Source organism: Dipodomys spectabilis, unplaced genomic scaffold (assembly GCF_019054845.1).
Source record: "Dipodomys spectabilis isolate Male_0828 unplaced genomic scaffold, ASM1905484v1 ptg000030l, whole genome shotgun sequence".
Taxonomy (NCBI): domain Eukaryota; kingdom Metazoa; phylum Chordata; class Mammalia; order Rodentia; family Heteromyidae; genus Dipodomys; species Dipodomys spectabilis.
The window spans coordinates 1,991,625-2,015,705 of record NW_024870707.1 but is presented as its reverse complement, the minus strand read 5'-3'; the positions used below and the strand labels follow the sequence as shown (position 1 = coordinate 2,015,705).

Sequence of the window (24,081 nt, the reverse complement as noted above, 5' to 3'; positions counted from 1 at the left end):
CAGCTGAACAGGCATGGGATTATTCCTGTAATCTCAGCACTAGTAAAGTGGAAATAGGAGGATGGGCTACATAGCAAGACCTTGTCACAAAAAAAAAAAAAAAAGAATGTTGAGCAGACCCAGGTCATCATTAAAGAGGGGAAAAAAATATCCTCTTGGCAATTGGCTTCGATGTTGAGCATCTATTTCTTAAATATCTCGAAACGTCCGCTCAGGGTCCCTCAGTGCATTTGACAGGTAAGAATGAGCTGGCGGGGCGGGGGCTGAAGGCGAATTGCTTTCTCCCCGGCGCGTGACGGGCTTGCGGCTGACCGCAGCAAGGTCACGGCCACAAGGTTCAGCAGAACACACTCGCAGACCTTTGCACAAAACCGCCAGGACGGGACCAAAGGCCCCTCTCGCCTCCATCCCGCGGACTGCTCAAAGAGACGGAGGAAGAGGCAGCCCCACCACGCCGGGATCCCCAAGACCCGGACACACCCCTCGAGGTACCGCAGCCCGCCCGGGCCGGCCGAGAGAAATTCAAACGAACCCGGCTCCGCCCCAGCCCTGAGGCTGGCGGGAAAGGGGCCACCGCTCTCCCGCCGCCGCCCAGCCAGCCGCTCCGAAGGCCCCGCCCGCCCGTCGCGTTCGGCTACAGTCCCGGCCCACCGGTCGTTCCCCGCCAACGAAAAGACCCTCGTCCACCAGCGGAGAGCCTGCCTTCCTTCTTCCCGCGCTCGGCCCCGCCGGTCCGCGGCATCCTTCGTCTCGCCCCCCCGGAAGTGACGACAGCGCACCCCGCCCCTATCCCGTCGGGCCTCGCGGCGGCGGCGGCGGCGGCGGGAAGATGGCGGCAGCGGGATCCCTGGAACGCAGCTTTTTCGAGCTGAGCGGAGCCGAGCGTGAAAGACCAAGGCACTTCCGCGAGTTCACGGTCTGCAGCCTTGGTACGGAAGTGCGCTGGGGCGGTGCGATCCCATCCTTCTCCTCGTCACTTCCTCCGGGTCCCTGATCCCCCCCCCCCCCTTCCCGGGGCTCATCCTTTACGGTCCACATGCCTGTCTGGCCTCTGCTTCAGAGCTTTCCTAGGGACCCATTCCTTCCTTTCCCACCCTCTTCCCCCTTCCCTCCTTCTGTATGGATTGTCACTCTGTCACGCCCCGCTCCCTCGGCACGCTCGGTCCCTGTCATCCCCGGACAACCACGTGTGCGGGGCTGACCGCGTTCGTTCTGCAGGCACCGCGATTGCCGCGGCTGGTGCGGGGAAATTCAGCGAGAGCGCGGGAGGTTTCTACTTTGTGGAAAGCGGCAAGTTGTTCTCCGTCACCAGAAACAGGTTCATTCATTGGTAAGTGCCGTGTTCTCCAAACCCCTCCCTCCGACCCCACCCACCCGCTCGCACTCCCCGTCGGCCAGGTGGTGGGGCGTGTGAATGTATTACTGCCTGTTCCAAAGCGTCATTCCTGCCCGGCAGTAACCGACCTTAGACAAAAGACTGTTTTCAGCTCGTGTCGGAGTTAGAGGAGATTTTGATTCACGTTCAAGGAGTTGTACCTTTCTGACAGCACTAAAACCAGAGGAATGTTGCATAGCGATAAAGAAGCCCTGAAGAGCAATTTTAGACATGAACCTGTTATGTTTTATATAGTTATTTACAGCGTCCATTATTCTTCAGATATCATTGAGCCTCTACATGGCAGGCATTGTGCTAGGTGCAGGGATGAAATAGTGAATAAAAATAGCTATTCTTTTCATTGTGTAAACGATGATCATCTTGTTGTGTGAGAATAGTTGTAGACTCAGCTTTCTTGCAGCAGATTAGTGGAGAAAGACAGTAAACTAATGATCACAACATAGATCTATAAATACAGATTTCGTATTTGCACCAAGGGAAGAGTAGGGATCTGAGAGGCTAATGGGAAGACCAAATGTTATTGACAGGGCAGGGAAGAATGTTGAAAGTCGATTATACTAAGATCTGAAGGCTGAAAGGTTAGTTGGGGAAGAGAGGAGCCTAACAGGTGCCATATACAAAAGCAATGAAATGGAAAGAACTTGCCAGGCTTGAGGAAGATCTTAAATGGTCTATGTGGTGTAAATATAGTGGGTCAAACAAAATGATCTGAGAGATGTTGAGCCTCAAGAGGTAGGCAGAGAACATGAAGAACTCTCAGGCCATTTCTAAGAATTTTAGATTATTAAGAAGTTCCTGATTTAATCAAAAGTACATTTTTAAAATGACAGCCTACTTCATTGACTATTTCAGTTAAATAGACATACAAAAGAACAATTTGAGAATGGGATTGTGGCTTAGCATGCCTAGCATGCATGAAGCCCAATTTCTCAATACCACATAAACAGAAAAAGCCTAAAGTGGTGCTCTAGCTCAAGTGGTAGAATGCTAGCCTTGAGCAAAAGAAGCTCAGGTACAGTGTTCATGCCCTGAGTGCAAGCCCTAGGATTGGCAAACAAAACAGAACAAAACAATTTGCCTTTATGATGTCTGAAGTAAGATGATGATAGCTAATTATGAGAATAGCTAAGAAAATAAAGATATATATGCACTCAAAATATGTCTAAAGAGTAGACTGATATTGCCTTGGTGACAGATTAAATATACAAACAGATGTAGATAAAAGAAAAAAAATCAAGGATTTTTATTTATTTATTTTTTTGCCAGTCCTTGGCTTGAACTCAAGGCCTGGGCACCATCCCTGAGCTTTTTCTTAAGGGTAGCACTCTACCACTTGAGCCACATCACCAATTCCAGCTTTTTCTGGTTATGAGGAATCGAAACTGGGGCTTCATGCATCTTAGCCTCTAAGCCATCTTTCTATCCCCAAGAACAATTTCTTAGTTTCTGATGTGACCAACTAGATATGGATCCAGGGTTGCCACTTCTGAGATAAAAAATGGATTTTAGAATGATGTGACTAATTCTTGTAGACATACAAAATTTGAAGTAACTATACAGTAGCCCTTTGGAGGTATCAAATAGACATTGTTTTTCGTTTTTGTATTTTTTGGTGTTTTCTTTGTTTTTGGTGTTGTTTTGTTACAGGTTTGAAGCCTAAAACAGATTTATGTTAAGAGGCACAAGTCTTATTTAAGAAATGCTTTCTGGGGCTGGGAAGGTGGCTCAGTGCTAGAGCACTTGCCTTGCATGCATGAGGCCCTGGGTTCCATTCCTCAGCACCATATAAGCAAAAAGAAAAAAGCTGGAAGTTGGGCTGGGAAGGTGGCTCAGTGGTAGAGCGCTTGCCTTGCATGCCTGAGGCCCTGGGTTCGATTCCTCAGTACCACATAAGCAAAAAGAAAAAAGCTGGAAGTGGCACTGTGACTCAAGTGGTAGAGCGCTAGCCTTGAGCTGAAGAGCTGAGGGACAGCGCCCAGGCCCAGAGTTCAGGCCCCACAACCGGACCCAAAAAAAAAAGAAAAAAAAAGAAAAAAGCTGGAAGTGGTGCTATGGCTCAAGTGATAGAGTGCTAGCCTTGAGCTGAAGAGCTGAGGGACAGCGCCCAGGCTCAGAGTTCAGGCCCCACGACCGGACCACCCCCCCCCAAAAAAAAAAAAAAGACTTTTCTATGCCTAAAGCATTTCAGTCTATGTTGAGGTGCTAAAAATAAATAAAACAAGAATAAATTTGTTAGTTTATTTCGAGGTGAATTTGTTAGAATTTGCTGTTGTATTATAGAGTATAGCTGCTTTTTTTGAGGGGGGAGGGGTCCGGTCCTGGGGCCTGAACTCTGGGCCTGGGCGCTGTCCCTCAGCTCTTCGGCTCAAGGCTAGCGCTCTACCACTTGAGCCACATATAGCTGCTTTTTTGTCTAGAGCAACTATGATTAATAAAAATTCCTCTGTGGGGCTGGGAAGGTGGCTCAGTGGTAGAGCGCTTGCCTTGCATGCATGAGGCCCTGGGTTCCATTCCTCAGTACCATATAAGCAGAAAAAGCCAGAAGTGGTACTGTGGCTCAAGTGGTAGAGCGCTAGCCTTGAGATGAAGAGCTGAGGGTCAGTGCTCAGGCCCAGAGTTCAGGCCCCGTGACTAACCAAAAAAAAAAAAGTTCTCTAATGTTGGAAAACTGTAGATTTTTGTTTGGATTTTCCTATCTCTCAACTTTAGTGGGTCTAGGACTTCATAATTCATTCTTTCTCTGTCTTTGTCTCTTGGTTTCTCTTTTTTTTTTAAAATTTTTATTTATTTATTTATTTTGGCCTGGGGGGCTGTCCCTCGGATCTTCAGCTCAAGGCTAGCACTTTACCATTTGAGAGACAGCACTACTTCCGGCTTTTTCTGCTTATGTGGTGCTGAGGAATCGAACCCAGGGGCTCATGCACAAAAGGCAAGCATTCTACCATTGAGCTACCTTCCCAGCCCAGTCTCTTGGTTTCTCTGTTTCTGAGTCCCATCCCCTCTTCCCTCTTTCTTTCTCTGTGTGTGTGTGTGATTGAACACAGGGCCTTTTGCATATTGTGCACATGCTTTACAAATTGAGCCATGTCCCGGACCCAGAATTCTGTTTTCTGCAGGTTTGGTTTGAGATACTAATAGATATTCAAGAGGAAGTGTTGAAATAGAGTGAGTTGTGTGAAGAGATTGGGTTAAATAAAGATATATATAGAGAGAGAGATTTGGGAATTGTTGCCATTAGTCAATATATTGTATGTAATGAATGAGCTCACCTAGCAAATGAGCAAATCAAAGGTTTCTCAGGGGCCACATAAGTCTTTGTTGTAGAAGAGTTGTCCTGTGTAGTGTAGGGTATTGATCCCTAACCTTTGTCTGCTAATAACCCCTTCAGCCACTCATTCCTTGACTCTTATTGTGGTAACCAAATAATCACTGTAGCTAATTGTGAGTTGTCCTTGGAAAATGGGGCAGAATCACCACCAGTTGAGAACAGCTTGTATAGAAAAATCTAAGGACTGAATCCTGAAGTACTACAACAGTTAGGAAGATCAGGAAACAGCCAAGGAGCTCATGAGTGTGTAGCTGAGGTGAAAGCCAGACACAAAGAGGATGATATGCCAGAAGCAAAGGGAAATATTTCAAGAGGAGAGTGGGAAAGAAAAACTGAAAATGCTGCATATAAGTCAAGTAAGATTGAAAATGGACCTTTTCATTGTAGAGGTTATTGATGACTTTGTTTACTTCTCTAGTAATAGGGCAACAGCCTGAATGGAGTGGGTACAGAACAGCTCTTTGAAGGAATATTGCTATGAGGGAAGCAGAGATCTCAAATGATATCTGTAGAAAACTAGAGAAGTCTAAAGGAATAATAATAGTATATCTATGTGCAGTTGGGAATCACCTAGTAGATACACTTGAGATGCTTGTGGTTCCTGGAAGAGAGAAATCCAAGGAATGGAAAAAAATGAGATTAAAAAATATGTAGATGATGAAAAATTAAGAATTATGACAGGACAGGGTATAGTTTAGCATAGAGCACTTGTCTAATGTGTATGCAGTGAAAGTCCCTCGCAGGTTGTCTGATTCTTTAAGCTTCAAGAGTGAGTGATTTCAGGCAGAGAGGAATAAAGAGTGGCTTAAAGTGGCAGTAAAGAACCAGTACGGCATTTGTGTCTATCCATGAAGAATAATGGAAAGAAAACAGTAAGATACTGGGTGTCAATGACTCTTGTCTGTAATCCTAGCTATTCAGGAGGATGAGATCTAAGGATCTCTCATGGAGATCCTTTCTGAGGATCAGAAATGGAACTGTGGCTCACATGTAGAGCATTAACCTTGAGCAAATAAGCACAGGGACAGCACCCAAGCCCTGTGTTCAAGCTGCAGGACCACCTAAAAAAAAGAAAAGGAAGGAGTAAAGAAAGTGGCGGTATTAGAGAGGGCTTTCAGGAGAGCAGTGCCCTCAGGGAAGATGCAGAGCCAGAAGGTAGGAAGATGATTATTCAGAGATGAAGCTGAAGATCCAGGAAATTGTGTCAATGGAATAACTTAGTAGAAACAAGGTAGTTCTAGGGAATCAACAGAGTCAATGATGCTTATATCATTAGGAAAGGACAAGGTGTGCCTCTGGAGAATATATATAGTGAGTACAGTAACTGAAGACCAGAGTTTGAGGAAAACATTGAATGTAGAGGTCAGGCCAAGGGCAGGAGAGTGAATGGCTGAGGAGGTGGGAAGAAAATCAGGGCAGGGTACCTTCATAGAAATTGATAGGAGATAGGAGCTGGGAAGGTGGCTCAGTGGTAGAGCGCTTGCCTTGCATGCATGAGGCCCTGGGTTCGATTCCTCAGCACCACATCAGCAGAAAAAAAGCCAGAAGTGGCACTGTGGCTCAGGTGGTAGAGTGCTAGCCTTGAGCTGAAAAGCTGAGGGACAGCGCCCAAGCCCAGAGTTCAGGCCCCATGACCGGACCGCCCCCCTCCCCCCCCAAAAAAAGAAATTGATTGGAGAGACTTAAGAAGGAGGATGTAGTCAAGTATGTGAAATGCTGCTAGAAAATCAAGTAAAAGAAACTGAAGGATCTATTGGAAGTGTATGAGAAACATAGCTAGTTGGATGATGGCACATGAAGGATCATAAGTTTGAGACCAGCCTGGGTAACGATAGAGAGAGATAACAAAATAGCTGGTACTGGGAGCTCATGCCTGTAATCCTAGTTACTCAGGAGGCTGAGATTTGAGGACCATGGTTCACAGCCAGCCCAGGCAGGAAAGTCTATGAGACGCTTTATCTCCAATTAACCACCAGAAAACTGGAAGTGGTACTGTGGCTTAAAGTGGTAGAGCACTGGCCTTGAGCAAAGGAGGTCAAGGACAGTATGCAAGCCCTGAGTTCAAACCCCATTATCAGCCAGGAAAAAAACAACAAAAAACAAAACAGCCAGGCACTGATGGCTTATACCTGTAATCCTAATTACTCATGAGACTGAGATCTGAGGATCATGGTTTGAAGCCAGCATGGGCAGTAAAGTCCATGAAACTCTTATTTCCAATTAACCACCAGAACACTGAAAGTAGAGCTGTGGCTCAAAAGGTAGAGCTCTAGCCATGATCACCAAAGCTCAGGGACAGCACCCATTCCCTGAATTCATGCCCTCCCCCCCCCCCACACACACACATCAAAAAGGTTGGAAGCATAATTCAAGTGATAGGTGTGAGGCTTTAGGTTTTAATCCCCAGTTCTGTAGAGTAGGGAGTATGAGATGAGAAAATAGAGAAAGTTGGCTATGGAGGAGAATGGACAGGATATGATAACTGGATTAAGAGAAGGGATTTAGGAGTGGGATGGTGTGAAGGGAGGCCAGGGAACAGTGTATTTGAATGTCAAAGGAAGGCTATGGATGGATGGATACAAGAAAGATATACCTGAGAACGTCGGAGATTGATATTATTGTTGGAAAGAGACCTTTGTTTTTGGAAGGATGCAGGTGATGTAGATGAGGTTACAGGAAGTTTAGTAGTTGTGTGGTTCCAAGGCTACCACATGGTAGAGATGTACCTGAAGAATTCTGCCCTATAACCTAGTACAGCATGTTTGTTTAAGCACAGCATGTACTATCCTTTCTTCTTAGATGTGTGACATGTTGTAAGTTACTTGGTGCCCATTTTTAAGATTTTTTTCTAAGAACTGATTTTTTTTAAGAACATAAAATAACAAAATGTTGTCTTTTTTTGTTATTGTTGTTGGTCATGTGGCTTGAACTCAGGGCCTGGGCACTGTCCCTGAGCTTTTTTGCTCAAGATGCACTCTATCACTTTGAGCCATAGCTGGTTAATTGGAGATATGAGTGTCATGGAGTTTCCTGCCTGGGCTGGCTTTGAACCTCGATCCTCAGATCTCAGCCTCCTGAGTAGCTAGGATTACAGGTGTGCGCCACTGGTGCCCGACTTGAAAATATTTCTTTAGTGAGAAATACTACCCCGTCTTATACATAAAGGGGAAATTATAAGTTTGCTATTTTTGGTGCTGTTGTACATTAAGAAATAATCAAAATGTGAAATTAAAGTCTTTGTTTGACACTAAATAGTATATGTGGATACCACGTTCCACTATAGTAATAAATATATGTGTTGTTAATTTTCATTACAAGCAGAGATTTATTTCATTCAATATTATCCTATATAAATGGGTTAGCAAGTTTGGAAATGTGCTTAACAGCATCTTCATGAAATATGAATTTTGCTATACTGTGGGGGTTTTTTTTTGTTTTTGTTTTTTGTTGTTTTTTTTTATTTTTTTGCCATTTTTGAGGCTTGAACTCCAGGCCTGGGCACTGTCCCTGAGCTTCTTGTGCTCAAGGCTAACACTTTACCACTTGAGCCACAGCACCACTTCGGGCTTTTTTTGAATATGTGATACTGAGGAATCGAACCCAGGGCTTCATGCATGTTAGGCAAGCAGTCTACCACGAAGCCACATTCCCAGCCCCTATATTGTGTTTTATAAATCTAGGTAATATGGTAATTTGGAAAGTAAAACTAGTCTGAATTTATCCAAAATTTCAAATTTGCTAAATTCACTTGGACACTAAGCATAAACTTAAATGTCTCTTTTCTTAACAGGAAGACTTCTGGGGATACATTGGAGCTGGTGGAGGAGTCACTGGACATAAACCTGTTGAATAATGCAGTTCGCCTAAAGTTCCAAAATTGTAGCATTTTACCTGGAGGGGTTTATGTCTCTGAGACTCAGAATCATGTGATGATCTTGATATTAACCAATCAAACAGTGCACAGGCTACTTTTACCACACCCTTCCCGGATGTATAGGAGTGTAAGTTGGTTAAGACTAATATCTTTTTACAAATTATTCTATCACAACTTTAGAGCTAGAAAGAAAAATATTCTTTGTTATTGAGGGAAATTTAGATTACTTTTTTGTTGGTAGTGATGGTGGTCATGAGGCTTGAACTCAGCCCTGTCCCTGAGCTTTTCTGCTCAAGGCTAGCAGTCTATCACTTTGAGCCACAGTTCCACTTCTGATTTTCTGGTGGTTAATTGGAGATAAAGAGTCTCACCAACTTTTGTACTTGGGCTGGCTTTGAACCTCTATCCTCTGATCTCAGCCTCCTCAGTGCTAGCATTACAGGCATGAGTCACCAGTACCCAGCTTGGATTCCTTATTAGTCCTGAGAAGCATACTTCGATGGCTATTACTACTTAAAATGTCCAGAAAAAGCTTTTGCTTGGCATAGTGACACCTGTAATTCCAGCATTGGGAGGCTGAAACAGAAGGATCCTTAGTTTGAGGCCAGCCTGAACTATGTACTAATACTTAAGATTGTCAGAAAAAAGAAGAAAAGAGCATTATGTCTCCCCCTACCCCGCCTCTGGTCCCATGGCATTGATGCTGTCCCTGAGTTCCACTTCTGGCTTTTTGGTGGTTAATTGGAGATAAGAATCTCGTACTTTCTTACCCAGGCTGGCTTCAAACAGATCTTAGCCTTCTGAGTTTTCTGAGTTGTAGGATTATGGGTGTAAACCACCAGTGTCTGCTAACAATAACTTACTTTTTTTTTTTTTCTTGTTGATTATGGGGCTTGAACTCGGGGCCTGTGGTGCTGTCCCTGAGCCTCTTTGTGTTCAAGGCTAGCACTCTACCACTTGAGCCACTATGCCACTTGCAGTTTTTGAGTGGTTAGTTGGAGATAAGAGTCTCTCGGGGACTTCTCTGAGAGTTTTCTGCCTGGGCTGGTTTTGAACCACAGTCCTTAGAACTGAGCCTCCTGAGTAATTAGGATTACAGATGTGAGCCACCAGTGCCTGGCTCAATAGCTTTCTTAAGGGCAACTTTTCTTCTTTATAAGCTTTCTTGATGAGTAAGAGGAACTAAGCAAAATTCCAGGTTATGTTGATATTAACAGATTTTTCTTTTTCATTACCCCACAGGAGTTGGTAGTTGAAAGTCAGATGCAATCAATATTTACAGACATTGGAAAAGTTGATTTCAGGGATCCTTGCAGCTATCAACTAATTCCAGCAGTACCGGGAATAGCCCCTAATTGTACCACATCAGCAGCCTGGCTTAGCAGTGATGGAGAGGCTCTGTTTGCTCTACCATCTGCTGCTGGGGGCATCTTTGTTCTTAAGCTACCTCCTTATGACATGCCTGGTAAGAATGGGAACTGAGCATGGATTAACTTGAGTTAAGAAATGTTGATGGGTGTGGTGGTGCACACCTGTAATCCCAGCACTTGGAAGGCTGAGGTAGGAGGAGCATAAGTTTGAGTCCTTTGTGGCCCAGCCTGGGTTACATAGGAAGATCTGTCAAACAAATAAGTAAGCATTCATTTAACAGGACTTTAGAAATTGAACTTGGCAGTTTAGGAATTGCTTCTGTACAATGAGTTTTAGACAATGATTAAGGAAATATAAAGCATACTAGAGTATGATATAGCATACTATTTAAGATAGATACCCAATTCTGAGTCCTATAGTTAGTGGTAAGTTGGGTAGTTGTCCAGATTGAGGTATTGTAATTAAGTTAATTTTGTAATTAACTGGAATGAAACTTGACTACTACCAGTTCTTAGTTACCACTTTTTTTTTTTTTTTGCCAGTCCTGGGACTTGAACTCAGGGCCTGAGAGCGGTCCCTGAGCTTCTTTTGCTCAAGACTAGCACTCCATCTACCACATAAGCCCCACTTCTGGCTTTTTCTGTGTACATAGCACTGAGGAATCGAACCCAGGGCTTCATGCATGCTAGGCAAGTACTCTGCTGCTAAGCTACCTTTCCAGCCCACCACTATCTTCTCTGGACTATTGCATTAGCTTTGTAAATATCTCACCAGATCTGTTCTTATGCCTCTTCAGGAACATCTCAAGCAGATTGATATATTGAAAACATTAGTTGTCCTGGGTGCTGGTAGCTTATACTTATAATCCTAGCTACTCCGGGCTGAGATCTGAAGATTGTGATTTAAAGCCAGCCTCCAGAAAAGTCCATAAGACTCCTTCAACAAACTACTCAAAAAAGCAAGATGTAGAGGTACCTTCCGTGTGCCAGATAATTCTAGGGTCTAGAGATTTAGCAATAAGCCACTATCTGTGTGAACATAGTAGTCCACTGGGGGAAGGAAAGCAGTAGAGAATTAAATTGTGCAGAATAATAGAAACAAAACATGCAAGAGGGACAGAATGATGGTGTATTTGGCTATAGAGAGGGTTTGAATTTTGTTGTTGTTGTTTTTTTTGTTTGTTTGTTTTTTGGGTCCGTTGGTGGGGCCTGAACCCTGGGCCTAGGCGCTGTCCCTCAGCTCTTCAGCTCAAGGCTAGCGCTCTACCACGTGAGCCAAAATGCCACTTCTGGCTTTTTTTCTTTTTGCTTATGTGGTGCTGAGGAATCGAACCCAGGGCCTCATGCATGCAAGGCAAGCTCTCTACCACTGAGCCACCTTCCCAGCCCAGGGTTTGAATTTTGAAAAGGGTGGTCATGAAAAGTCTTTTAGAAAAAAAACAAAATGTTTTTTCTGAGCAGCAATACTATTTGTCTCATTTTAGACTCCTTGTGCTATTATTATCACTAGTACTGATTGAAAAGATTTTTAGTATGATATCTATAGGAAAGGTACAGAAATGCAGAAGCCTACCACCTGTTATAAAGACCTTGTTTGTGATTATTTCATTTTTCCTTTTGGGTTTTCTTTAAGTATAATCAAGAAGTGTTGGTGATGTCATTGCAGGGACAGTGTCAGTTGTGGAACTGAAGCAGAGTTCAGTGATGCAGCGATTGCTCACAGGCTGGATGCCAACAGCTATCAGGTGAGTGGGTTCTCACATGTAAAGGCCTGGTGTGGAGAGGATGTAATCTTTTTGCTTTTATCGGTATCTATTAGTGCTTCCAGTCTTTGTTCAAGGCATACATTACAGTGAGGAGAAAGGAGGTGTAGAATAGCATCACACTGCATCTGAGGAAAACCACAGCAGGCTGCCTTGTTTATGATGAGACACCTTGGCAGCATAACTGGCTTACTGTTTATATTCTCACCACATCCACTTTGGTGCTCTGTCCTGACTCAACAGAATTCAATCTTGTATAAAATTACTAAAGTAATAAAATTTCTTTTTTTTTAGTTAAACTAAAACAATATAAGAGTAACAGTTTTCTATTATTACGTAGAGTCTTTTAAATTTTTTTGTAAAAATAGATAAAAACTAAGAACTGTAATTGTCATACAGCAGCATGTAAACTCTTGTTCCTTCTGCCAGGATTGTGCATTTAATACATCTGCTGATATGCAAATTCTAATGACTAAGCTTGTTTGCAACTGTAAAATTCTAAAACTCAGCCTTTTTCTTTAAGAGGTGATCAGGGGCCTTCAGATCGTGCCCTCAGTCTTGCTGTCCATTGTGTTGAGCATGATGCCTTTATCTTTGCCCTGTGTCAGGATCATAAACTACGAATGTGGTCTTACAAGGTAAATACTACATTTACAGTTACTATTTGTTAAAATAGGGATTGTGAACTGTGAAAAGGATGAAATTATCTTTTTGTTATTGTAAAGATGATGTACAGAGGGATTACAGTTACATAAGTCAGGTAATAAATACATTTCTTTTTGAATAATGTCACCTTTTCCCTGTTTTTCTCCCAGTTTTTCCCTCCCAACCTTTTCCCACTAGTCATATAGTTCATTTTCTTTTCTTTCTTTCTTTCTTTTTGTTTTTTGCTAGTCCCAGGACTTGAACTCAGGCCCTGGGCACTGTCCCTGAACTTCTTTTGCTCTAGGCTAGCATTCTACCACTTCTGGCTTTTTCCGTGTATGTGGTGCAGAGGAATCAAACCCAGGGCTTCCTGCATGCTAGGCAAGCACTCCACCACTAAGCCTCATTCCCAGCCCTATACTTCATTTCTAACATAGTATCTAGTGAGTATCACTTAAAGATGATCGAGTGAGTTGGTTTGGCAATTATAGTTTATTCTCTTTTTTTTTGTTGTTGTTGGTCATGAGGCTTGAACTCTGGGCCTGTGCGCTGCCCTGCACTCTTCAGCTCAAGGCGAGTGCTCTACCACTTGAGCCACAGTTCCACTTCTGGTTTTCCAGTGGTTTATTGGAGATAAGTCTCAGGGACTTTCCTGCCTAGGCTGGCTTTGAACCGTGATTCTCAGATCTCAGCCTCCTGAGTAGCTAGGATTACAGGCATGAGCCACCAGCACCTGGCAGTTTATTCCCAGTTTGTTTGTAATTTTTTAAATTGTCTTTATACAGAGGCTTTAGTTCAATATGTTTATTTATATGTTTAATGTATCTTGATCAGTGTCACATCTATCCCCACCTTTAATTCTCAATTTCTGATAGTTTATCTTCATCTTGTGTATATTTCTCCCTAACTTTTTGTCTTATACTTTGATGATCATAAACCCTTAAGAGGAGCATATCCAGGCGCTGGTGACTCACATATGTAATCCTAGCTACTCAGGAGGCTGAGATCTAAGGATCATGGTTCCAGGCCAGCTTGGATAGGAAAGTCTGAGACGTCTATCTTCACTAAATACCAAAAAAGCTGGAAGTAGAGCTATGGCTCAAGTCAGAGCCACTAGCCTTGCTCAAAAGATGCTTAGGGACAGTGCGCAGATCCTGAGTTCAAGGCCAAGGCCTGCATTTTAAAACAACAAAAAAAGAATAGTAAAAAGTATACCTTTCACTCAAGAGAACAAATGTGTTGTTTTTTTTTTTTAAACAAACATTGAAGGTTCCATTGAGAATAGATAAGTACCTGCAAAAGGAGGTTAGGCTAACAAAGGGGGTAATTGGGATGAATATAATGCAAAGTAGTTTGTGTGTATGAAGATAGAAACTTAAAATTATTTTAAGAAGGGGAGAGTGAGGTAAGAGAGGGGGGCAACATGAGGTGAGTAATTGGGACACATTTGTACATGTATGGAAATGTCACACTAGAACCCTCTCTTGTACAACTAATGTATGCTGACTATAAAGAAATCAGTGATAATAAAATGTTGGTGAAATAAAATTTTCAAAGAGTCATCACCTTTTTTTGGGCGGGTGGGGTTGGTCATGGGGCTTAAACTATCAGGGCCTGGTGCTGTCCCTGAGCTTGTTACTCAGCTAGAGCTCTACCACTTTGAGCCACAGTGCCACTTCCAGTTTTCTGGTGGTTAATTGGAGACTTTTTTGCCCAGGCTGGCTTTGAGCCATGAGCCTCAGATCTCTGCCTCATGAGTAGCTAGGATAACAGGTAGGAGCCACCAGTCCCCAGCTGTTGAGCTAGTGATTTTTATCAGACTGAATGGGTACATTTTATTTTAACCCTTTAAAAAGAAATCTGTTGGGGGCTGAGAAGGTGGCTCAGTAGTAGAGTGCTTTCCTAGCATGCATGAGGCCCTGGGTTCCATTCCTCAGCACCACATAAACAGAAAAAACTGGAAGTGGCGCTGTGGCTCAAGTGGTAGAGCGCTACCCTTGAGCTGAAGAACTGAGGGACAGAGTCCAGGCCCAGAGTTCAAGCCCCACAACCAACAACAAAAAAAAACTTTTTTAAATGATAGAAGATGTTTTTCTCTCCTGAATATGCCTTCCAGATTAACTATTAACTCTTATCCTGGACAGGATCAAATGTGCGTGATGGTAGCTGACATGCTTGAATATGTTCCTGTGAACAAAGACCTTAGGTTCACTTCAGGGACTGGTCACAAGCTACGACTTGCTTATTCCCCTTCCATGGGACTCTACCTAGGAATATACATACATGCTCCAAAACGAGGACAAGTAAGCAACAAATGGGACATGTGCCAACTTATTTTGTGTGTATTGATGTGAAGAAATAGGCTCATTGTGTCTATTTTAAGCCCTTTGTTCCAATGTAGATGTTTAAGTGCTATTTCTGATATGATAGAAGATTTTGTGCTCATGTGTGAATTAGATTATCCTGAAGGAAGGGTCATGATGAGAGAATTAAAAGGAATATGAAAGGATAAGTTACCAAAATTAAGGAGTCAAATTTGGAAATCCGGGTGAAAAATATTAGGATTAATGGGAAGGAGGTAGGTGTTACTAAGTGCTTAAAGAGAAGTTAATGTTTGGAAATAATTGTGATTACCTGTAAACTGAACCTGGAGAGTGGCCCTAAGCAGGCTACTCCCCAGGGTGTATGCCGCATCACTTTAGTCTGTGATTATGTCTGTCTTTCCTTTTAAGCAAGCTCACTGTTGCTGAGCTATGTCCTCAACCATTCTTTAAACTCTTACCACACTGGGCCATTTCACCTATACTACATGCCTGCCCTTCTCACAGATGCACCTGTACACATGTTCCCTAGACCGATTTCCTCTCTGAAACCCCACTTCCCCACTGCACTCCCTGGGCTGGCAAAGTTACCTGCTTTTGTCTAGCTACTTAATTGTTTTAGTACTGGATTGCTCAGGAATGAAATGGAAGAGAAGGAAAGAAAATGTGCTCATTCCCAAAGATGTTTTTATCTAAAGCCCAAAGCTATCATGCGACTGACACATTCATCTGATTCATAGTCTATTGTCTCTTCCAGAAGATCAGCCCTTCACATATTTGAGACACCTGTCTGTCTCTCCTGACTGTGTTCTTTGTATGTTGATTGCAGATAATGGGAGTACTGATCCTGCTCTCATTTCCTTCAGTTGTGTTTCATGTAACATTCTCTTGGATTTTCACTGAGGACTTTACCCATGTTAAGTTAGGCATAATCTGCCATTGAGCTTGAACTTGTAGCTCTGAAGTTGCCATTTTAAACAGTAGAATTATCAAAAAGAACGGAGATCTAGAGATTGTTTACACAATAGTGTGAATGAATTTAACACTACTAAACTATATATTTTTAAATGGTTAAGACAGTAAATTTTATGTTACATGTATTTTGCTACAGTATTTAATTATTTCAAGTAATAAATTTATTAATTTGTGTTTTCACAGTTCTGCGTTTTCCAGTTGGGTAGCATTGAGCATAACCGCTACTGTCTAGATCACATTTCCTCACTCTTTACTTCTCAGGTAAGTTGAATCATGTTTTGCATGCCACACAAGTAGAATAAAAAAGTATTGGAAGCTAGGAGCTGGTGGCTCACACCTGTAACTCTAGCTAGTTTGGAGGATGAGATTTGAGGATCGCAATTCAAAGCCACCCTGGACAGGAAAGTCTGTGAGACTATTGTCTCCAAACATCCACCAGAAAACTGGAAGTCAGGGCTGGGAAGGTGGCTTAGTGGTAGAGCGCTTGCCTTGCATGCCTAAGGCCCTGGGTTCGATTCCTCAGCACCACATAAGCAAAAAGAAAAAAAGCCGGAAGTGGCGTTATGGCTCAAGTGGTAGAGTGCTAACCTTGAGCTGAAGAGCTGAGGGACAGTGCCCAGGCCCAGAGTTCAGGCCCCATGACCAGGCCCCCCCCCCCCAAAAAAAAAAAAAATTCAGAAAACTGGAAGTCGTACTGTGGCTTAGAGTGGGAGAACACTTGAGCAGAGGAGTTCAGGGACAGTGCCCAGGCACTGAGTCTTTAAGCCCTACAACTGACCCAAAAAAGTAATATTGGAGCCAGCACTGCTTTCTCACACTTATAATCCTAGGTAGTTAGGAGGCTGAGATACAATCTTGGTTCAAAGCCACTCTGGCAGAAAAGTCTTTGAGATTCCTATTGCTAATTAACCAGCAAAAAAGGTATGACTGGAAATGTGACTCAAGTGGAAGACCAGCTATGAGTGAAACTTCCAGGCTCTGGATTTCAAACCCCAATAGTACCAGGGAGATATGTGTATACAAACACATAAACACACACATATATGAAGGATTGCTTGAGCCCAGAAGTTGTAGATCGTAGTGGTCATTTCAAACCAAAGTGTTGTAATGAGATTGTAGACTTTCAAACTGAGTATTTCATGATACATGGAAATAAAGTTTTATTTGCCCTTTATACCAAGTTCATATTATTCAAAGTTTTGTTTTTTTATTTGCATTTACCTCTCCTATCATATAAATTTAAGTTGCTACCAGCTACTACCTTTTCTTTCATATTTTAACCCTTTTTCCCCATTTCTTCCTAGGAGACATTGGTTGATTTTGCCTTAACCTCCACGGATATCTGGGCCCTATGGCATGATGCTGAGAACCAAACAATTGTGAAATACATCAACTTTGAACAGTATGAGTTACTTTATTCTTTCATCTTGCTTTACCCTAAACAGTTTCATGCTGAAAGAACAAAACTCTTTTTTTTTTTTTTGGGGTCTGGGCGTGGGGCCTGAACTCTGGGCCTGGGCGCTGTCCCTCAGCTCTTCAGCTCAAGGCTAGCGCTCTACTACTTGAGCCACAGCACTACTTCCAGCTTTTTTCTTTTTGCTTATGTGGTGCTGAGGAATCAAACACAGGGCCTCAGGCATGCAAGGCAAGCACTCTACCACCATACCACTGAGCCACCTTCCCAGCCCCAAAAAATATATTTTCTTTTTTTTGGGGGTCTGGTCATGGGGCCTGAACTCTGGGTCTGGGCGTTGTCCCTCAGCTCTTCAGCTCAAGGCTAGCGCTCTACCACTTGAGCCACAGTGCCACTTCCAGCTTTTTTCTTTTTGCTTATGTGGTGCTGAGGAATCGAACCCAGGGCCTCTGGCATGCAAGGCAAGCACTCTACCACTTAGCCACCTTCCCAGCCCAAGAAATATATTTTCTATATCTTAGTCTAACTCTAAACATCCCTAGCTCATTCTAAAACACCAAAAAAAAAAAAAAAAAAGCCAGAAATGAAGCTGTGGCTCAAATGGTACAATGCTAGACATAGCTTTAAACAGAAAAACTTAGGGACAGCACCCAGGCCCTACGTTCAAGCCCCAAGACTGGCACCAAGGAAAAAAAAAAAGCCAAACACAAAATAATATAAATGCAAAAGAATGCACTTCTAAAATAGATCAAAATCCTTCAAATGAAAACCCTTTATGGGCTGGCAGTGTGGCTTAGTGGTACAGTGCTTGCCTACTATGCATGAATTCCTGGGTTTGATTCCTTAGTACCACATAAACAGAAAAAACCCAAAGTGGCTGGCCCTCAAAGAATAGAGTGCTAGCCTCGAGCAAAGAATCACAGGGACAGTGCCCATACCCTGAATTCAAGTCCCAGGACTGGCAAAAAAAAAAAAAAAAATCTTTATTTGGTCCTACATAAAGAGTTTTGTTCTTTCGGGGCTGGGAAGTTGGCGCTGAGAGACAGCGCCCAGGCTCAGAGTTCAGGCCCATGACCGGCCACCCTCCTCCCACCCCCCCCAAAAAAAAAAAAAATATATATATATATATATATATATATTTCTTGGGAGAGACTACATTTAACAGAAATACCTAGATTTTAGAAGTTTACATCTAAGCAAAAACTGTTCCTACTGCTTACAACTTACTAAGATACTGCAAGTCCCTTTATGTTCTTTATTTCCTCATCACAAGAGGAGAAATAGAGTGGAAAATTGATGTTTCTCAAGCTTTTTAAGTCAAACTTTTTGTTTTTCTTGCAGGAGAAAATAAATGGCAGTATAAAAAACAAAATGTTGTTTTATGAACATGAACATGTAACTTAGTGGTAGAAGATTGGACTAGCACAGAGCCCTAGGTTTTATCCCTAGCACCACACACACACACAGACACACACACACAAAAAAAAAATAATACAATTTCACATGTTGGTAATCTCTCATGTGAGACATATTTTGGCTTTTTTTTTTTTTTTTTTCTGTTTTGAGTGGTACTGGGGTTTTGAACTCCAGGCTTTATGCTTGCCAAGCAGGGGTTATACCACTTGAGCTACACCCCCTAGCCCTTTTTGCTTTTTGCTTTTTTTAATAGAATCTCACTTTGAGTCCAAGCTGGCCCAAACCACAATCCTCCTGTTTTCACTACCTGTGTTGTAGTTGGGATGAGAGGTACGAACCACTATGCCCACCTTATTTTGGTTGAGATGGAATCTTGCAGACTTTTTCTCCCTGGCTATCCTCAAACAGTGATTCTCCCAGGCTCAATCTTGAATAGCTAGGATTACAGATATGACACTTGTCTAGGTTAAAATATTTTCTTGGTTAAAAATACTTCCTTTGCTGGACACGGGTGGCTCACATCTGTAATCCTAGCTACTTAGGAGGCAGAGATCTGAGGATCATAGTTCAAAGCCAGACCGGGCAAGTAAGTCCTGAGCCTCTTATCTCCAATTAACCACCAGAAAACCGCAAGTGGCTCTGTGGCTCAAGTGGTAGAGTGCTCGCCTTGAGCTGAAGAGCTCAGGGACAGTGTGTAGGCCAAGAGTTCAAGCCCCACAAATGACAAAAAACAACAAAAACTTTTATTTTTTTGCACTACTGAGGATCAAACCCAAGGCTTTGCCCCTACAAATACATTAAAAAACAAAACAAAGCAATTTTGTCTGGATTCTGGTGGTTCTTCCTGTAATCCTAGCTACTCAGGAGGCTGAAATCTGAGATCACAGCTTAAAGCCAACTTGGGCAGGAAAGTCCATGAGATTTTTATCTCCAGTTAAGCACCAAAAAGAAAAAAAAAATCAAAAAGCTAGAAGTAGAGCTGGCTAGTGTGCTAAAACCCTGAGTGTAAGCCCAGGACTGCCAGAAAAACTAAAGTTTTGAAGTGGAACCTGTGTTTGTGTATGTGTGTATACTGTTCTGGGGCTTGAATTCAGGGTGTGGGCAATGTCCCTTAGCTTTTTCACTCAAGGCTGACGCTTTATGACTTGAGTCACAGCTCTATTTACAGCTATTGGTGGCTAACTGGAGATACAAGTCTCACTTCCTGCCATTGCTGGCTTTGAACCATGATCCTCAGATCTCAGCCTCTTCAGTTACAAGTGTGAGCCAGCCACTAGCTCCCAGCTCTTCACACCCCCATCCCCCCAAAAATAGATTAGGCTAGCTTCAACTCATGATCTCCTACCTCAGTTTTCTGAGTGCTAAAATAGCACTTTCGTATACACCCTTGAAAGATTCTGTGAAATACAGCTTGAGACATGAAGCTAATAGAACCCTTTAGGTCAACAGTATAGGTTAGATTCTAGAAATGCCCAGATGGACCCCAAGCCAAACCTCAGAAATGATAAGAGGGCAAATAGCGTTTGAGCAAATTACACAAGTCTGTAGTTAAAGCAAGTTAGGAATCTGGATTGTGTAACTTACTAATTGTGATATATCCTAAACTTCACTCTTCACATCTGTAAAAGTATGTATAATATCTCTTCCAAATAATTACCATAAGGCATATATAAATAATATCTAGAACTGCAGCTGGCATAATGTTTAGAAAAGAATAACTGCAACCAGGAGTCAGTGGATAATGCCTGTAGGAGGCTGAGATGTCAGGATCTGGTTTGAAACTAGCCTAGGCAGAAAAGCCTGTAATACTCTTATCTCCAATTAACCAGTCAGAAGTGCTAGCCTTGAGCAGGAAAAAATAAAGGGACTGCCCAAGCCTCCTGAGTTCAAGCTCCAGCACCGGCACACACACATGACAAAAACTAACTGCAGCATAAATGTGGCCTATTAGTAGGTTAAAGTTTGAAGTTGTCATTTCAGGAAGGTACAAGTTGGAAGTTAGAAAGAGGACACCTGTAACAGACTACTAATATAGAACCAATCAAGTGGCTCATTTCAGTGATAAAGTTCCAACAGTAAAAGTTTCATTTTTATGTAAATTGTTGAACTTTTTTTTTTCTCCATAGTAATGTTGCAGGCCAATGGAATCCAGTCTTTATACAGTCTCTGCCAGAGGAAGATATTGTCATCAGAGATGACCAAGACCCCAGAGTAAGCATGCTAAAGTGCTGCCCTTCTAGTTGGGAGACCGTGCTGTTAGAACTGATCCCCCAAAAAGAACACATTGATTTCTGCTGCTAAGAAGTTCAGTATCATCTGTTTCAACCTGAACTAGAACAAAGCCTTGAGGGCTTGGCTCCTCCCTTCTCTCTATGATGGTCCTGTTGGGCTTTTCTTAGGCAGACTCTCCCCAAGAGTTTGCATTCTGTAAACTTAGTAACCCTGGAGGAAAGAGAGCACTGCTGTCATTGGCCTGGCTTGAGTCATGTGTTCATTCCTGACCTGGTTACTATAATCAGAAGTGATAGAATGTTATAGCCTGGCATGGGACACAGATCCATCTTGGGCTTGCTATTGCAGAACTGGGTGAAGTTAATTGAGTATAGATGGAGAAAGAATGGCTTCCCAAAGAAAGATAAGAGATTTTTAATCAAATAAGGAGAATTGATTCTGGGCATGCACTAATGCTAAGTGCCCATTATATTATTTGTGTTTGTAGGATGCCTACAAACTAGACATTAGATAATTTTTGTTTATTGCCAGTCCTGGGCTTGAATTCAGGGCCTGGGCACTGTCTCGAGCTTCTTTTTTTTTTGCTCAATGCTAGGACTGTACTACTTGAGCCACAGCACAACTTTTCTGTTTATGTGGTATGGAAGAATTGAACCTAAGGCTTCGTGCATCCTAGGCAAGCACACTACCACTGAACCACATTCGCAGACATTTGATTTTTTGGTGGTGGGACTGGGCTTGAATTCAGTGCCTCACTCACCTTTCTTATGTGGGTAATGCTTCATTCTAGTCTCGCTTATTTGCTAATTAATTAGAAATAGAGGCTCACTTTTCTGCCCAGCTGTCTTCCAGCTGTGATCCCCCACATGTTAGCCTCCTGAATAGATGGCATGATACAAGAGTGATTTACTAGGGCTTGGCTTTTGATAATTTTTAATAGGCATAGTAATTATATATTTTAAATTGACATAATTATATTCATTGGCATGTTTGTGTATATGTAATGTATATATGTCTAATAACTATATACTTATTTTATAATTGTATATATGTAATAGTTGTACATATTTATATTTATAGCTTCTGATAAGTTTTTAGTAGATATAATGTATATATTCATTGGCATAATAATTATGCAGATATACACATTTATATTTTGGGATACAGTGTAATCATGATACATGTACACAGAATGTAACTATCAAATCAGTTTGATTAGCATTCCATCTTCATAAAACTTAAGCTTGGGTACATGCTTATTCTTTTTTTTTTTGGGGGGGGGGGGGGTCCAGTCGTGGGGCCTGAGCTCTGGGCCTGGGCGCTGTCCCTCAGCTCTTCAGCTCAAGGCTAGCCCTCTACCACTTGAGCCACAGCGCCACTTCTGGCTTTTTTCTTTTTGCTTATGTGGTGCTGAGGAATTGAACCCAGGGCCTCAGGCATGCAAGGCAAGCACTCTACCACTGAGCCACCTTCCCAGCCCCTATTCTTAAATAGTAGCTCACGTGGTTTATGAGACTTGGTCAGAATAATGAGGCAACAAAAAATTTCACCATTTTATTCTCTCTGTTCTCCCACCTGGGAGAGCTTTTTGGAATTTGTTTTATTTTATTTACATGTAATGCCTATTACTGGTTTCCTTTCTATATGAGGCATAGGTGGTGTAGAAATCAATTTAGCTCAGTGTTCTTCTATCCCTGCCTGTCACCAGTAAACTGGACAAGTCATCTGTCCTTTTTTTTTTGCCAGTCCTGAGGCTTGAACTCAGGGCCTAGGCTAGCACTCTACCACTTGAGCCACAGTGCACTTCTGGCTTTTTCTGTTTATATGGCACCCAGGGTTTCATTCATGCTGGGCAGGCTGTGTGTGTGTGTGTGTGTGTGTGTGTGTGTGTGTGTGTGTGTGTGTGTGTGTGTGTGTGTGTGTGTGTGTGTGTGTGTCCACATACATGCTGGGCAGGCTGTGTGTGTGTGTGTGTGTGTGTGTGTGTGTGTGTGTGTGTGTGTCCACATTCCCAGTGTGTGTGTGTGGCCACATTCCCAGCGTGGTGTGTGTGTGTGTGTGTGTTCATCCTGGGGCTTGAACTCAGAGCCTGGGCTCTGTCCCTGAGCTTCTTTGATCAAGGTTACTGCTTTACTGCTTGAGCCACAGCTCCACTTCTGGCTTTTTTGGTGCTAAAGTGGAGATAAGAGTCACACAGACTTTCCTGCCCACGTTGGCTTCGAATTGTGATTCTCAGACCTCCCCAGTAGCTAGGATTACAAGTGTTAGCCATCAGCGTCCAGCTTCCTCTGTTCTGTTGCTGGAAATTGACAGGCCTTGTTTTCCATGGAGCCACATACGTGCTGTATGATCCCAAAAGGTCATAATCTCCACTTTGAGTGGTATATAACTATACCACTGCTACCAATAGCGCAAATGTAAAACAGCAGAATGTGCATTTTATAAAATATTAATTCAAACTTTGGTGTTAAATTTTGAATTTTTAAAATTTTTCCTCAATTTTATCTTATTCAGAATGACATTAACTTTTATTTTAATGTTTTAACAGGAGATGTACTTGAGGAATCTTTTTATACCAGGACGATTCATAAATGCAGCTTTATGTAAAGCTTTACAGGTGGGTTAAAAAAAATACTTGTTTACTTAATTATTCCTGATTTTATTATTCTGTTAAACACTGAAAAAGTCTTTGTTTGTGAATACCATTGTGATTTGTTTCTAGGACATTATTTAGCAGAATCATTCCCAATAGAGGGACCATGCCTAGGCTTACTCTGTCTTTCCATGAACCAGTCTTAGATGAACTGTTTGTCATCCCCTACAATTTTCCATGCAGCTGTACAGTAACAATTGCCTGCTTTTAAATGGACTTCATTACAATTCTCTCAAATCATGGGTTTCACAAGTGTATTCTGGTGGATGCTATTTTAAACTTGTTACGATTTCAGAAATTCTTTACACAGTTAAGAGGTAAAGGATATTAAGTTGCTTCATTGCCTTCTAAGCTAGAGTATTTTCCATTCAGTTTTGGGTGATATATATAGATATAAATATATAACATGCCTCTAAACATCTCTTAATTTTAGATTTTTTGCCGACGAACTGAGAGAAATCTGGATCTTTCCTGGAGTGAACTAAAGAAGGAAGTTACTTTAGCTGTTGAAAGTGAGGTGAGTTTTGGGTAGAGAAAGGATGATAGTTTCCCTTTTGATACAGGACAGGTTGATACTGAGGAGTTGTCAGAACTGTTTACTTGACCTTGTTAAGTAGAAAGTATTTAAGTGTAAAGAGAGTTAGATATTTATTTGTAAAGTCTGTAGCATTTAATGCATAAGGAATATTCATTT

The 24,081-nt window shown here is 42.2% G+C and overlaps 1 protein-coding gene across 1 annotated transcript in view; it reads left to right on the top strand.

Annotated features, from left to right (window-relative positions):
• Positions 1–806: 806 nt before the first annotated feature.
• Positions 807–24,081, top strand: part of Nup160 (nucleoporin 160) — a 57,186-nt gene continuing 33,911 nt past the window's right edge. The window contains exons 1-12 of the mRNA XM_042676107.1: positions 807–929; positions 1,219–1,330; positions 8,515–8,725; positions 9,841–10,063; positions 11,635–11,713; positions 12,255–12,369; positions 14,521–14,679; positions 15,856–15,933; positions 16,977–17,074; positions 20,629–20,713; positions 23,283–23,351; positions 23,821–23,904. Coding sequence (XP_042532041.1) covers positions 830–929; positions 1,219–1,330; positions 8,515–8,725; positions 9,841–10,063; positions 11,635–11,713; positions 12,255–12,369; positions 14,521–14,679; positions 15,856–15,933; positions 16,977–17,074; positions 20,629–20,713; positions 23,283–23,351; positions 23,821–23,904 — 1,413 coding nt within the window. The 5' untranslated portion in view covers positions 807–829. The remainder of the gene's footprint in view (positions 930–1,218; positions 1,331–8,514; positions 8,726–9,840; positions 10,064–11,634; positions 11,714–12,254; positions 12,370–14,520; positions 14,680–15,855; positions 15,934–16,976; positions 17,075–20,628; positions 20,714–23,282; positions 23,352–23,820; positions 23,905–24,081) is intronic.